Source organism: Bufo gargarizans, chromosome 3, assembly GCF_014858855.1.
Source record: "Bufo gargarizans isolate SCDJY-AF-19 chromosome 3, ASM1485885v1, whole genome shotgun sequence".
In the NCBI taxonomy this organism is placed as follows: domain Eukaryota; kingdom Metazoa; phylum Chordata; class Amphibia; order Anura; family Bufonidae; genus Bufo; species Bufo gargarizans.
The window spans coordinates 263,770,390-263,787,167 of NC_058082.1; the positions used below are offsets into that span (position 1 = coordinate 263,770,390).

At 43.2% G+C, this 16,778-nt stretch overlaps 1 protein-coding gene across 1 annotated transcript in view; it reads left to right on the forward strand.

Moving 5' to 3' along the window:
* Window positions 1-16,778, forward strand: part of LOC122931526 (dynein beta chain, flagellar outer arm-like) — a 466,905-nt gene that overhangs the window by 252,821 nt on the left and 197,306 nt on the right. Inside the window, exons 70-72 of the mRNA XM_044285594.1 lie at window positions 8,728-8,943; window positions 10,327-10,546; window positions 12,099-12,191. Coding sequence (XP_044141529.1) covers window positions 8,728-8,943; window positions 10,327-10,546; window positions 12,099-12,191 — 529 coding nt within the window. The remainder of the gene's footprint in view (window positions 1-8,727; window positions 8,944-10,326; window positions 10,547-12,098; window positions 12,192-16,778) is intronic.

Sequence of the window (16,778 nt, forward strand, 5' to 3'; positions counted from 1 at the left end):
CGGCTCAATCTGGTGCTCCCTCTGGGAGACCCAACGGCAGGTGTTTTGTGCCTGAGGAGTTGCGCATTCGGTTGTTGCGAACCTACCATAACTCCAAGGCCGCGGGGCATCCTGGAAAGAATCAGCTGTCCTGGGCTGTTTCACGTCTGTTCTGGTGGCCTTCTCTACGTTCCGACATCGCCGCATATGTAGCGGCATGCTCCGTTTGTGCCCAGAGTAAGTCCCCTCGGCACCTTCCGTTGGGCCTTTTGCAACCCATAGCCACCGGGGAGCGCCCATGGTCACACCTGGGGATAGAAACATAGAAACATAGAATGTGTCGGCAGATAAGAACCATTTGGCCCATCTAGTCTGCCCAATATATCTGAATCCTATGAATAGCCCCGGCCCTATCTTATATGAAGGATGGCCTTATGCCTATCCCATGCATGCTTAAACTCCTTCACTGTATTTGCAGCTACCACTTCTGCAGGAAGGCTATTCCATGCATCCACTACCCTCTCAGTAAAGTAATACTTCCTTATATTACTTTTAAACCTTTGCCCCTCTAATTTAAAACTGTGTCCTCTTGTGGTAGTTTTTCTTCTTTTAAATATGCTCTCCTCCTTTACCGAGTTGATTCCCTTTATGTATTTAAAAGTTTCTATCATATCCCCTCGGTCTCTTCTTTCTTCCAAGCTATACATATTAAGGTCTTTTAACCTTTCCTGGTAAGTTTTATCCTGCAATCCATGTACTAGTTTAGTAGCTCTTCTCTGAACTCTCTCTAGAGTATCTATATCCTTCTGGAGATATGGCCTCCAGTACTGCGCACAATACTCCAAGTGAGGTCTCACTAGTGATCTGTACAGCGGCATAAGCACTTCACTCTTTCTACTGCTTATACCTCTCCCTATACATCCAAGCATTCTGCTTGCATTTCGTGCTGCTTTATTACATTGTCTTCCCACCTTTAAGTCTTCTGAAATAATTACTCCTAAATCCCTTTCCTCAGATACTGAGGTCAGGACTGTGCGCTTCCTCCTGGCATGCGGATCTCCAACGTGTTTCATGTCTCCCTGTTGAAGCCATTGGTGTGTAATCGTTTCACTTCCTCGGTTCCTCGGCCCCGTCCGGTCCAAGTGGGCAATCGTGAGGAATATGAGGTGAGCAATATCCTGGACTCACGCCTGGTCCGCGGTCGGTTACAGTTTTTGGTCCATTGGCGTGGTTATGGTCCAGAGGAGCGTTCCTGGGTTCCCTCCGCAGATGTCCATGCTCCTGCTTTGCTCCGAGCCTTCCACGCACGCTTCCCTCAGAAACCGTTCCTTACTCCGCGGAGGAGGGGCCCTTGAGGGGGAGGTACTGTCATGGTCTTACCTTCTTACTGTTCTCCCTCGTTTGACATGTGCTGGCGGCCATCTTGGTTTCTGGGTTTCTTGTAGCCTCCCACCCTGCGGCTTCTCCTTCCCACTGGGAGGAGCTGGCTGCCTAGCTCATATATATAGGAGGTCTGTGGCTTCAGTTCCTTGCTTGGTCCTCCTGTGTTCACATGCTTCTAAGACTGCTGCTGCTTCTGGTTCCTGATCCTGGCCTCGTCTGACTACCCCGTTGGTTCCTGATCCTGGCTTCGTCTGACTACCCCGTTGGTTCCTGATCCTGGCTTCGTCTGACTACCCTGCTGGTTCCTGATCCAGGCTTCGTCTGACTACCCTTCTGGTTCCTGACCTCTGTCTACGCAAGACCCTGCTTCGGTTTAGCCATCCGTTTGGACTTTTGCTTACGGCTTGCTTTTCAATAAAGCCTTCTTATTTTCCACCTATCTCTTGTTGTACGTCTGGTTCATGGTTCCATGACAGAGAGTGGGGGCAGCAGCAGTGGCATACAGCATAAGATGGTGGCAGATCATAGTAGTAGCAGAACCCAACAACAGTGGTGTAATAGCAAGGGCCAGTGATATGCATATCTTGTAAAAATGTAAAATGGGTATATGTCAGTAAGCCAAGAAGCCTCTTTGTAGGAATTGCAGAAGAGGCAGCAGGCACATGGTGGCAGCAACATGTTGCCAGAAGCAGCGTCCCATTTTGCACAATATTCCAGCGTGCCAGCACACATAGTATGATCATTAGTGGCAGAATAATCTATTCTGTTGCACCAGGCACCGATATCTGGAAATCCTGGTTAATCCACGCCTGAGTCATCTTTATGAAGGTTAGTCTCTCAACATTTTGGGAGGAAAGGAGAGTTTTCTTAGGGGTAACTATGTTCACCGCTGCACTGAACACCCGATCTGATGCCACACTGCTGGCCATGCAGGAAAGCATGCCCATGGCAAACTCAGCCAGTTGTGGCCACAGTTCCAGTCTGCATGACCAGTAGTTCAGGGGATCTTGGATCATGGGTGGTTGGGTGCAGTCCAAGTATGCCACTATCTGCTGGTTGGGGTTCTCCTGCATGTCCCACTGCTGCTGCTGCTGGATGGTTTCTTCAGAAGTCAGCTCAAGAACACTGCTCATCAGAAACTCCAAACTTAATTTGCTGCTTATTGAGCTGCTGCTGCTCCTGCCACCCCCCAGTCATGGCAGTGGAGTGCAAAGGGTCCACTGGTCAGACCTTCGTAAGGATCGGTGATGGCGCTTATAGGCAGCGACCAACCGACTACACAGCATTTCTCTGTAGTACTCCAGTTTTGCATCCCTTTCAGAAGGTCTAGCAATGTGGATAGCCAGTAGTCATCCCTCTGCCGAATTCTGACAATGTGGCTGTCACTATAGAAACAAGAAAGCATGCATCTGGCCATTTGTGCAAGGAACTCGGAGGGCCTCCCTGCCTCCATCTCCACTGCATACTGCCATGGTCTGTTGGGGGTAATCTTTGTTGTCGCCCTCCAGCTCATCATGTTCCTCTTGCTCCTCTACTCTGTTGCAGAAGAGCATTTTGCCTTTGCAGCTCAAGGAGGGCTTTACACAGTAGGAGTGGCTGAAGTGCATACACAGTTTCCTGGACATTTTTAACATCTCTTGCAGTTCAGTGGAAGACTTGAGGAACCGGGTGACAATGAGATTGAAGATGTGCGCAATGCAGGGAGCATGGGTCAGGCCTCCCTGACGCAGTGCAGACAAATTGTTCTTCTTGTTATCAGTAACCATGGTTCCTATCTCCATTTGACGAGGAGACAGCCAGTATTGGATTTTTTTTATTCATGATGCCGAGCAGTTCTTCCGCGGTGTGGCACTGTGAATGGCATATATTGTCCTTGACCATACTTACAACTCCATACGTCAGTGCTAGCGTGAACTCTACCAGAAACTGAGAGGCCCAAAAACTGGCCCAACTTTGGCTCAACGTACATGGCAGGGCTGGTACAGCTTTTTTGGAAAAGTAAGGTCGGCTTGGAACTCTCCACCTTGGATGGGTGCAAGCCATCAGGTCTCTGAAATGCTCAGAGTCCACAATATGGAAAGGGTGGGACTGTAGCACCAGCAACTTGGCCAGGTGCACGTTCAGATTCTGCACCTTGGATATGTGCACACATACTGTTGTCTTTTTGTAATCTACTTTATGATCGATTGCTGTTGAAACAAGTGACGAGAAGTAGGATGAGCATCAGAAGCAACAGACGACATTGAAGTTGATGGGAAGGAATTACAGCTTCCTTCTGCTGATGTTGACGAGCCTTGACTAATGGAGAGTGGTTGTGGGCTGGTGGGAGATACAGCGGTTGCTGCATTAGGCTGTAACACTAAATAAGTGGCACGGTTTTCCCACGCCACTTTATGTTGACGCTTCATGCGTTGACACAGGGCCATCATGCCAGCATTAGCACCCTGGCAGTGCCTCACCTTCTGTCCGACAGCCTGCATACTGTTATGTTAACATCCCCCAGTGGCCTGGTGAAAAATCCCCACACTGTCGAGTATGGCATTTTCCCTCCACTACTGCATGATGCCCACCAGTGTGTTCCTCACAGGTGGTCTCACAATTAGCAGATGGTGTACCCTTCCCGCATTTGGCTCCAGATCTCTCACTGCTTCCACACTGCTGTTTCATGGGCATGCTGCCACCCTTGTCCCCTGATGATGATGATGATGCCCCCTCTTTACCCGACTCCCACATGTGATCGGCTGTTAACCCAGCTCCCCAAGCCTTTGATTTTGTCCCAACATGCAGGTACAGGTGTCGGCCTTCCTCGCTCCTTCCTGCTGCTGCATGCCATTCTAAAAGGTGCAGGTTGTAGGGTTCTTAGCTGTGGTCTGTGCATCTGCCGCTGGCATCCCCTTCCTGGCTCTGAGCAGAGCTTGCGCTCTGGCTCAGAGTTCCTTGTGTGCATATAGGGTGTGTGCAAGTGTGTCCCTTCTCCTTATGTGAGGCAGCACTTGCATGCCTCCTATCTTTCCCAGCCTGTGGCTGGTCAACAGGATGTATTTAAAGGCGCCTCCTTCTACAGGAAGGTGCCTGAGCAACTTTGGTACCTAGCCTAGTTTAGTTCCTGTTTAGCAAAAGTGTTTCTTTGAGTATTATCATTACTGTGTACCAGACCTTGCATCTTGTTTAATCGACTCTGCCTGTCTGCTGCCTGCCCCTGACCTTGTACTTCATTTATAGACTATGCAATACTGCCGCCAGCCCTGACCTTGTTCACTGACCTTGCCACCGCTGGATCAGCCTCTGGCCTCCCAGCACCCTCGGGGTGTACCGTACCATCTGAAGGTCAGCCCAATGGGTCCACATCCTTTTTCGGTTCCCTCGTGTTATAGCCCTCCTCAGAGATAGCACCTGGTGTACCCCTTGGGAAAGTCTATCCTCACCATCAGAGGTATTGTGAAGAACAGGGGGTGCAATTAGTCATAGAATTCAGAGGAATTTCGTCATGTGAGACAACCGGTTTACACCTGCTGATCAGATCTTAGCTTATCTGCGTAATGTAAATGTGCTCCTAAATGACTTGATGTCCACCAACCCTGCTACACCAGCTCCTGCTGCAGCGGCTAACCCGGACCCTGCTCAGCCATCTCTCTATGTGCCAAGATATGGACTCACCTATCAGCCCCTCCATGCTTCAATGGTGACCCTAAGCAGTGTCGGGGGTTCATAAATCAATGCACCCTGCATTTCGAACTTTTGTCTAATGAATTTGCCTCAGACCGAGCCAAAGTGGGGTTCCTCATGTCTCACCTCACTGTAAAGAAAGTGGCCTGGATCAATCCACTCTGGGAGAGGAATGACCCAGTCATCATGGATCTTCAGGCATTCCTGGAGGCCTTCAGCAGGGTGTTCGATGAGCCAGGACGCACCACTTCAGCCACATTCTCTATACTAAAGTTGCGTCAAGGGAGTCAGTCCGTGGGTCAGTATATAGTCCAATTTCATATGCTGACCTCTAAACTGGGCTTGAACAACAAGGCACTCATGGCCCCCTTCTGGGAGGGCTTCTCTGGGAGAATTAAGGATGAGCTTGCCGGATGGGATGTTCCTTCCTCTCTGAATGACCTCATCTCTCTGGCCACTCGGATCAATTTGCGGTTTCAAGAACGTGCCAGAGAGGTAGTGCGTGAAAAGAGATCTTTTCATCTGGTATCTTCTTCCCAGCAAGCTCCAACCCCTCAGCCTTACACTTATTCTGTTGCTCCAGAGCCCATGCAGGTTTACCGAGTCAGGCTGACTGAACAGGACTGTGACAACCGCCGTACAATAGTACTTTGTTTTTATTGTGGTAGTGTCAATCCTTTCCCACATTCTTGCCCCCTGAAGCTGGGAAAATCCCGAGCCTAGGGTCAGTTGGAGAGGCGACTTTAGGTGAAGATAATTCCTCTTCACCCCAGACTCTGCCGACAAATTTGTCTTTTAGGCATAATTGATTCATGGAGGCAGTGCTTCTGAATTCCGGATTGGCAGGAAACTTCCTGTAACAAGCATAATGGATCGATATCGTATTCCAGTCCGACACTTACAGAGATCATTGATGGTGTCATCCATTGATGGAAGGGCTCTATCTAAGTCCATACAAGTTACCACTGAACCTGTGAAACTGCAAGCTCTCTGTACTAAAGAGAGTTTGTTCTTGATTCTTCCAAGTCTGTCTCATACTCTCCTTTTGGGACTACCATGGCTCTGTATCCATGAACCTGTTCTTGATTGGAAGTCCCAAGAGGTACTTTGTTGGGGATAGTCCTGTCTTGGAAAATGTCTTTCTCCTGTTTAGCCTGCTCGGTCACCTCGGGTACCACCAAATCTTCAAGATCTGCCTGCTGCTTATCCCTCTTTTGCGGAAGTCTTTGATAAAAAGGAGGCTGAGACATTACCTCCACACAGGCTGTTTGATTGTCCAATTGACCTAGCTCCTGGCTCTACACCTCCTCGTGGGTGTATTTATCCCCTGTTGCCAGCATAGACTCAAGCCATGTCGGAGTGTATTAAAGAAAACCTAGACAAGGGGTTCATCATGGAATCCAGCTCTCCGACTGGTGCTGGCTTCTTCTTTGTGAAGAAAAAGGATGGAATACTCCATCCTTGTATGGATTACAGGAGTCTCAATAAAATCTAAATCAAGAATAAATACCCTCTACTACTTATTCCAGAGTTGTTTTATCGCTTAAGACGGGCTAAAATCTTTTTAAAGCTGGACCTAAGCGGTGCATACAACTTGATCCGTATTTGTCAGGGAGACAAGTGGAAGACTGCATTTAATACTCGTGATGGTCACTATGAGTACCTAGTAATGCCTTTCGGGCTAAGTAATGCCCCTGCCATATTTCAGAATTCATCAATGACATCTTCCGAGTCCTGCTCCATTCCAGTGCTACAGTTTACCTTGAAGATATTCTGATCTTTTCCTCAGATCTGGTCTTCCACTGAAGACAAGTCCACCTGGTCCTAAAAAGACTTAAAGAGAATCATCTGTACGCCAAGTTAGAGAAGTGCATCTTTGAACCATCCTCGCTTCCTTTCCTTGGATACATAATTTTGGATACTGGCCTGAAAATGAATCCCAAGAAACTGTGATTCTAAAGTGACCTCGTCCTTCTTATCTGAAGGCAATTCAATGTTTTCTGGGGTTCGCAAATTACTACTGCCAATTCATTCCACACTTCTCTTCTTTGACAGTTCCCATCTCTGCCTTGGCCTGCAAAGGAGTGAATCCTAAGAATTGGACAGCTGAAGTGGAATCTCCCTTCCATTTCTTGAAACAGGCCTTCTCCTTAGCTCCATGTACGAAGCGTGAGGAAATTCGGATTTATTGCAAATGGAAGTTTCCCTAATCTTTGGATTTAATTCCACTTTGAATGCTTAGCTTCGCTCAACACTACTCACAACCGTAGTAAATACTGATCATTGTGTATCATAATACCAAATCGAGCCCAAAGCCATAATTTCCACAGTACTAGTACCCATAATGTCAGAAGCCACAGTACCAACCATAATGCTCATAGCCATAGTGCTCACAGTCACCATGCCCCATAATGCCATGAATATTCCTCATAGCTACAGTGCCCATTTACTCAAGGCATGCTACCACCAGCATTGTGCATCCACACTCCTGCTTTGCTCTACACCACTCCATTTTATCTGTTATTTGAAAAAGGAGCTCTGAACATATTTTTCCAAAGTGCATTTTTGGTAGTTTGCACCCTCCATGGTGTCTCACATCTGAAGTTGAACAGTGACCTATGCATGTGCCGCACAACCATCGTAAGATCTGGACACCCGCAGCATCTACTAATATCCTCAAAGGTTCATTAGTAGTATTGAACGAATTGAAGTCCACAAGGTGGACTTCAATCCGAATTTTAAGGAAAATTTGATTTGCCACGAAGCCTAATTTCCTCGTGCTTCGTGGTAGCAAATCAATTTTGCCCGAATGGCAGTAAAAAAATACAAAAAAATCATACTTACCTCATCAGTTTGAGCGCAAACAACTGTCCGCCCTATCTTGATTGAAGATCTCGCACAAAATCCTGTGCGCGGTGATGTCACCACAGGCCGCAGGAGATTTTGCGCTAGATCTTCAATCAGGATGGTGGTGGCTGCCTCTTCGCAATCAAATAGATGAGATAAATATGATTGACGGTAGTTTATTTATTTTTTCATTATTACACTAATATTAATGTCAGATGCCACGATCGGCTATGAAAAAGGCATCTGAGGGGTACAATGATGGTAATCGCTGCCCCCTGTCATTGCACCCACTACTTACAAAGAAATGTGCTTTGTGACAACGTAATTAATCACAAAGTAAATTTTTTTGTAAAATTTGGCAAAGCAGGCGAATCAAATTTTTTTATACTTCGCTCATCTCTATTCATTAGTGTTGTGCCTAATTACGCTCAACATATGAAGGTGAGCCTACTTGATACTACAACTTATCTGTATAATACATTTTTAAACATACACTATGAGCTCCTTTGTTCACTTTGTCTGCTACTATTGCCACTGGCTACTAATCTTAAGTGTGTAGTAAATCCACTGCTCTCTGTATGTTATCTTCCTCTGCTGACCACTGAATAGAGTTTGGCAAGGAAGAGGAAGTAAAGACTTTTTCATTCTGACCACTCCTGCTGATACAGCTATATTGTCTAGTGTCACAGATACCAAAGGAAATTCCCTAAAATGTCTGTTTAATCTTTATTGTGAACATGAATTTTTTATTTTCTGCATTCATTGTTTGATAATACCAGTACTTGTATTACATTTACCAATATTTATCAGTCTCTGGACTCTTGACCAATCTCAATGTATAATATATTTCAGGTAAAACCGTTACAAAGCAAGGTGTCAGAAATGACTCTTGCCTTAGAAGAAGCAGAACAGAAAATGACAACTTTACAGCAGAGAAAGAAGTCGCTTCTTTTAAGACTGGCTGACCTGGAGAAAGGCTTTGAAGAAGCAACCATGCATAAAAACCAGCAACAACAAAGAACTATGGAAATAGCCCAGAAGCTGGATCGAGCAGCAAAAATAGCTCAAGTATGTTTCATATAAATATATAGAGGCAGAAATATAACACAATATTCTTAAAACACAGCATCTTATGTGTGGACAGGAAGTCAGTTTATCTATGTATTCCTATGGGAGCTTCAATGTCACTCTCATAGGAATGAATAGAGAAATAACTAACTTCCTGTCCTCTGGCAGTTGAACATCAGAGTGTTGGTCACATGACAGAGCTGAGGATCAAAAGGGAGGTTATAACTCACAAATACATTCGGCTGGTAAGAAAATTACCTTCACAGCAGTTTACATCATGTGTCTTTCTAACAGTTCAGAGAATAAAAATTTACGTAGGAGTGCTTCTTTAAATGAGTTGAGGCTTGGGCCAAGTGTCTTTACCCCTTGTCTTTCTATGCTTAATATTAATTCTTTAACTAAAGACCCGAATCATCTGAAATAAACGAAGACTAGTTGATGTGGACACACTGGCTGACAAACACGTTTTAAAAAATATGTTATTGATATCAGTCTGTTCTTCTGATATGACTGGATTAACACGTTTCTGAGAGCTTTAGAGGGGAAAATCATTTCCCCCCATTGCAAAAGCAATCCTTATATTAGGGTAGCTATAAGATTATGCAAAGACCCTAGTGAATGAGTCTGTATATAGTAAATATCCCCTAAAGTCTTGATCAGAGGGGACAGAGGGCAAGTTATATGTATAGTAGGGCATCCCTCCTGGCTAATGGATGCAGAGAGATGACCGGACAGGCTGCACAGCACCTCAATTAAAAGGATATATAAAGAGCTTGGAGTTGTTCAGCATAGCTACTTTCCTTTATCTTATATGATATTGTATTATAAGGTGGTCAAACACATGCAGAGGAGTTACATATTTGAGACATGTAGCAATCTTTGTAAACTCATTATCATGGCCACATGGGAACAGTCATTGAATCTTTTAACTTTCTACAATAATACATTTTTGAAAGTTTCTGTGCGATTTCAAGTGCAGTGATTTTTGACTGTGCAGCCATTGTCATAAGGTAAATGGTGCTAGCTGCTACTGAAACTGTTATTGTGTTGATTGATATAGAACAAATTGAAATAATATAGCAGTGTAAATATTTCATACAAAAATATAGGATAAAAGGTTTGAACACTGCCTTCTCTTAGGCACATCCAAAACAAGTTTTTATAAGCTGCATAAAAAAAGGATGATTTAGCTTTTGGTTTACTGCCACGCAGATCTGCGAGCTGGAGATGAGTGATGTTCTAAGGCTAAGAAAATAACAATATAGAAGCCGCCTGTAAAGATTCCAGTCCTTTAGATAACCCACTCCAAGCTCAATCCTATGAAGTGACATATAACTTGACAACTCAATTTAACTGTCTATAATATCTTTAATCTCTTTGAAGCTTCTTGACGAGGAGAATAAGAGATACACTGCTATTGTAAGCTCCCTTCCAGACAGGCTCAGTGGGATCCCTGGAAGTACAGCCCTGGCAGCAGGATTAGTGTCGTACCTTGGTACTTACGAGCACCACTTTCGACAGCTCATGCTAACAGTGGAATGGCCCATGGCTGTAAAAGAGAGAGGTTTTCCGTTAATGATAGACTCGATTGATCCAGACAAAGGTAATATAAATCTAATGAGGTATATATGTGCCCTAAAATATATGTTTCATGGTTGAGTAAAACCTGGAAGTCATGGGATTCTATTTAGGACTACATATTGCAGAAATTGCATCTATTGTAGAATATTGCCCATTTTTCTGTCTGTAATTGTATTTTTCCATTATTCTTGTAGCTTTTACAACATTTGTACGTTAATAAATGCTTCTGCCCATACTGAAAATGTTTCTTTGTGTTACGGAGAGTGGAACATGTATGCAGGAAATGCTCATTTAAACCAGGCACAATATTATGTAGGGCTAGCTCAGTGTAAAATAATCATACCTTTCATTTTGTTTGGGGATGCTTTATTTGAGTGAAAAACTGCTTTAAATCCATATGCAAATGAGCAGTTAAGTGCAGCATGGACATAGACAAACGAGTGCATCAGAACGGCTTGATAAAGAGCTTCCTCCACAAAGGGCCCGAAAGGTAGCATTATTCAGATATCTGCCTCTTTAACGGCTGAATTAAATAAATTAATAAAAAAAAGCATTATTAAAAAATCTTGTTGGTGTGCTGTCTACAACTGTGCTTTATATCCATCTGTTGACGTGCACCTAGAAAAAGCCATTAGGATGAGTGCTGTGGTCACTACCTAATTAAACGGGAAAAAAGAATGTGTTGCTGTCTAGTGTTAATTGGCAGATTACATTTTTGCTGACACATTTCCTTAAATAAAAAAAAGAATAAGAAAGGAGAAGGAAATGCATTGTTGTCCCTTACTATGCATTTCCAATTCACCCTATCACCCCATAAAAATCAGTGCCATTCTATAACAACTTGTTAACAGCTGGGCCCAAGATTGGGCAGGAAATGTAGCATTCTATGCTTCTAGCAGCTACAATCAAAATAAAATAAAAAAGACAAAAAAATAAAATATAGTTTAAAAAAAATTGAAGAAAAATATGGAACATCAGTCATTAGCTGTTATTTCTCAGGTTAGCTGCCAACATCTAAATAACCCCACAAGGGAAATATAAATTTTGCAGCAACTTTCCACCATGGCTAATAAGACGCAGTCCCATGCAGTGGAGCTTCAAGAAGTGTCCATATGCCCTAAATATGTCCTAAAAAGCACATGGACCGGACAACCTCTTTTAGAAACTAAAAAGATAACCGAGCAGTGGCAGTTGCAATAACAGTCAAAATACAACAGGGTAGACAATTTCTCATAGCATAAACCAAATGATTCACTTCATTGTGAGAATGTATTCGGCTGGTAATGTCCATGCACACTGTACACATAAAGGTTTTGATTATATATCTCAGCATTGGTCATGCTTCATTTATTCCTCACAAATACTGTTTTGAATAAACTCCCTTTGAATGGGGCAAAATAAACAATAATGAGCATTTTATGGGCTTGTGGTGATCACAGTATTAGATACAAGAAACCATATAACGTATGGACCTCCTTCTGGAACTACAGTACTAGAGAACTTTTTGTCATCCTGATGTATTTAACCTTTTGTCACTTATCAGTCTTACAGTTTAGTTTTATATTGTTATATAGGACGTGTGATTGAGTTCTCAGTTATATTCGCCTGTGGATCTCCAGTGGATAATTTGGAAAGCACTTCAAGTGGTGGGCAACAAGAAGATGAAGGTATGTTATGCATTATAACAAACTATAGAAAGGAAAGCTAGTTACACATTTTGTTATAATAAAGAAAACAAGCTAATTTTAGAAATTGCTCCATTAAATTTATTTGAAAGATATTATGGAACAGAAGGCATGTTTCCTTACCCCAGCTGCAGCATTGCCACTACTGTCTTTAAGGGGGTTATCCAATCCTATAAAAATCCCCCCCATATGCCAGGCCCCCCACACTGAATATACTTACCTGGGTCCCCACTCCCTGCACCGCTCCTGGTCTCCGCACTGACGCTGCTGCTTCTCCCCGTACACTGATGAAAACATCCAGTGTCGGGGGGAGCAGCCAATGGCAGGCGGGGATGGGGACAAGCCCCCCTAGCGTCACCTGTGACCCAGGTAAGTATATTCAGTGTGGGTGGCCCGGCATATTGGGTGGCTTTTTATGGGATTGGATAACCCCTTTAAGGCTGGCAGTGACTAATCTTGCTTTGTATGACTAGTCTTTGAAGTAAACTGGTAGAAAGTAATCAGGGATCTACCATGCTATGTTGTACGTACATTACAGGTTTCATATACAGTAGGTACAAATCAGATTGCTTTTGCCACCACAATGGGGATGACTAAGCAGTTTTTAGATGTAAACAATAGTCTAAACAAAGCTTAATCAGACAGTAAAAAGTTTACTGTGTCTATTTTTTTGCCTCCAAAAATTAAAGGGCTTATGCCAAAATGGATGTAAAAATGACAATCAGACATCATATAGTACATGATGACAACCACTTTCTAACAAAGCTAGAACCATGGATCTCCCCATTCATTGCTCCAGGTGCTCTGCTAGATTTATTTCAAGCTGGCAGTTCAGGGAGTGTGTTCATTCTGCTGCAGTTCTTTCCCTGTAACTGACACAGCTTCTAGCAGAAGATATAGCCGGTGACAGTTGACGATTTAAACTGAGTGTATGCGACCACCAAAGGGAAGTGGACAAGAAATTAGGAAAAGAACAAACAGCAGGGGATGCTATACAGTTACATTTTATTGAATACAAAATTTTTAATTACATTATATATAGATCCAAATGCTGTTTTTTAAATTGTAGAATATTAGTTGTGGCACAACCCCTTTGACTCTACATATTCACTTATTGTCACTGTGGAGATGCATAGATAGAATGTCCCAAAGTCGTCTCTAACTATTATCTGGCTGTGTATTAAACCAGTGTGCAATGCAAATACAATGCAATAACAATGAAAATGAACAAGCTATATTACAACTAAGGCTACTTTCACATCTGCGCTTTTCCTTTCCACTATTGATCTCCGTCATAGGATCTCAATAGTGGAGGAAAACGCTTCAGTTTTGTTCCCATTCCTTGTCAATGGAAACAGAACTGAAGGGAACGGAGTGCACCAGAATGCATTCCATTCCATTTCTTTGAGTTCCCATGACGCACACACAAGCGATGCAAGCAGCGTTTCTGAGTGCGTCCTGGGATGCACAGCAAGACGGATCCGTCATGACTCACAATGTAAGTCAATGGTGATGGATCCGTTTTCTCTGACACAAAAGAAAACGGATCCATCCCCCATTGACTTACAATGGTTTTAGAGACAGATCCGTCATGGCTATTTTAGAGATAATACAAACGGATCTGTGCATAATGGATGCAGATGGTTGTATTTTTATAACAGAAGCGTTTTTGCTGATCCATGACAGATCCAACAAAAATGCAGATGTGAAAGTAGCCTAACTCATAATATGCGGTTCAACAATATAAAACAGCATAAATCACATGCAAGTTAACCTTTCAAAGTGCGATAAAGTAGGGAGTTGATGGCTTTGTATAATAGCAACAGGGGCAAATGTCCACAAACGTCTATACACCTAAGTACCCTTGCTCCAGGGCACTAAACTTCTACATACTCAGACATGGACTCGGTGTTTCCTTTAAAGGCTATGTATACCTTTGGAGGCAATATTTTTTATGATTGAATTTACTCATTTTTGGCTAAAAATCATACTATAAATTAATGCCGGATCCGGCCCCAAGCGTTCTGGCAAAACGGATCCGGCATTGCCAGATCCGTTTTTCTGGATGACACCAGAGAGATGGATGCAGCATCTCAATGCATTTGTCACACGGATCAGGATCCTGATCCGTCTGACAAATGCCATCAGTTTGCATGCGTTTTGACGGATCTGGCAGGCAGTTCTGGCGACGGAACTGCCTGCCCGAATCCTCTGCCGCAAGTGTGAAAGTACCCTAAGAGGTCATAAACATTTATTGAAGCCAGATTCTTATCAGTAAGATAAGAACTGAGCTTTAATAAGTGTTTATAATGTGAGAGAGCAGAGATAAGAAGTCCGTCTGATCCCCAGATGACGGAAATGACAAAAAATCCACAGGCTGCTGCTAGCGCATGTCAACTCTGTACAGAAAAAAAGGATTCCATAATTTTAATAACGACCAACTGAAAAAATTATTTTAGCTCAAAATAAGTACAATGCAATAATTAAAAAAAAATTGCCCACTATGGTGTCCATAGCTTTTAATCAGCCATTTTAAACAGAGAGAAAAACTTCACAACTCTTCCCCTACAAATGAGGTGAGCCACGACACTCTGCCTACTGCAAGTATATCTGATGCTTCAGACATCTCCCCCAGTGCATCACCACCTCCTGTATCCAAGTCATCACCAGCCAGTGAAAAATGCCTTAAGGATTAACTATACTTAATTTATAAAGGAACCTTGCATACTATGAGTGCATGATTTGTATGCTGTATACTATTTCATGTTTCCATCTGATTTTGTTTCGATACAAGAGGTCAGTTCAGAATATGATACTGAATGACCTTGGAATTACTGATGTTTATGTACTTGTCAAGACTTTTATATTGAAGATATTGCTGCCTAGATATTGTGACTGCAGTGGAAATAATAGTATGTAATGGTTTGCTTTCAATTCTCATCCATATTATGCATTTGTTATGTACAATTGCCTTTGTCTTCACAGCTCTTAAGGCTGCCGTACACATTAGCGTTTTGTCGGCTGAACCCGCCAAGAAGAGCAGGTCTGACTGACGGTCTAATGTGTGTGGGGAGCTTCCAACTCTCCCACAACAGATGATGTTAGAGGAGAGAAGGATTGAGTGAAGTGAATATTTTCACCCTATCCTTTTGTTCTTCTGGGAGATAAGCAGTCACCAGCACAGTCTGGCAGTGGCTTTCTTCCCATTGAAAACATTAGGGCAAAACTGAACATGTACAGTATGTGTATGGGGGATTCTAAAAGAAGTTGGGAGTGATAGCTGACAGCTGAACAATAATTTAGGTGATAACTATTGAATGTGTATGGCAGCCTCTACAATGAACGTCAATAAACATCAGGGGATTTAATTCCCCTTTTAAAGTAGTGCAAGTTGGGCAAGAAGCTAGCCCAACATGCAAAGAGTAAGAATTTTTCTTCTACTTGCCAATGTATGTTTTACTCACAAATACACTATAGGGACCAAAGTATTGGGAAGCCTACATACAGGTATTACACCTGCAGGACCTTTAATGACATTGTGTTCTAAATCCTTAGGAATTAGTAAGGTGTCGCTTCCTCCCCCTCCCCATGCACCAAAAACAGCTTCCACTTTTCTGGAAAGGCTTTCGGCAATATTTTGGTGTGTGCCTGTGAACATTTTTGCCCTTTCATCCATTTTTATCCATGCATTTGTATGGTCAGACACTGATGTTGGACATGAAGGCCTGGCTCACAGTGTTCATTCTAGTTCATCCCAACGGTGTTCAGTGAGGTTGAGGTCAGAGATACGTATGTGTGGGCCAGCCAAGTTGTTCTACACCAAACTCGCTCAACCATACCTTTATGGACCTTGCTTTGCTTACTGGTGCTCACTTATCTTAGAACAGAGAAGGGCATTCTCCAAACTATTCCCACAATTGTCCAAAATGTCTTGGTATTCTAGAGCATTCCATTTTCCCTTCGCTGGAACTAAGGGGCCTTGGCCAACCCCTGAAAAGCAACCGCCATAGCAATATCCCTCCACCACCAAACTTTACAGTTGGCACAATGAAGTCAGGCAAGTAATGTTCTCCTGTCATTCACAAAACCCAGACTCGTCCATCAGACTGGCCGATAGAGAAGCATGTTTGTCATTCCACAGATCGTTTCCATTATTCCAGAGCCGAGTGGTGGTTTGTTTTATACCACTTCAACCAAACTTAGCATTATGCTTGGTTATGTAAGTCTTGCATGCAGCTACTCAGCCATGGAAACCCGTGCCATTAAGTTCACAATAAACAGCTTTTGTGCTGTTATTGCAAGAGGAGTGCGACAGCAGAGCGTTAGTGACTGTTATGTATGATGTGCTTCACCAGTAGGTGACTGAACTCTGTAACTTTATGTGGTCTGCCAATGATTCCAATTTGCAATAATATCACAGAATTGATCGTGGAATATTTAGTAGTGAATAAACTGACTAGTTTTAATGGTGGTATTCTATTACAGTACCACATTTAGTGTGAATTTAGTGAGCTCGTTGGAGCGACCTATTATTTCACAAATGTTTATAAAAACGGATTTTATGGCCAG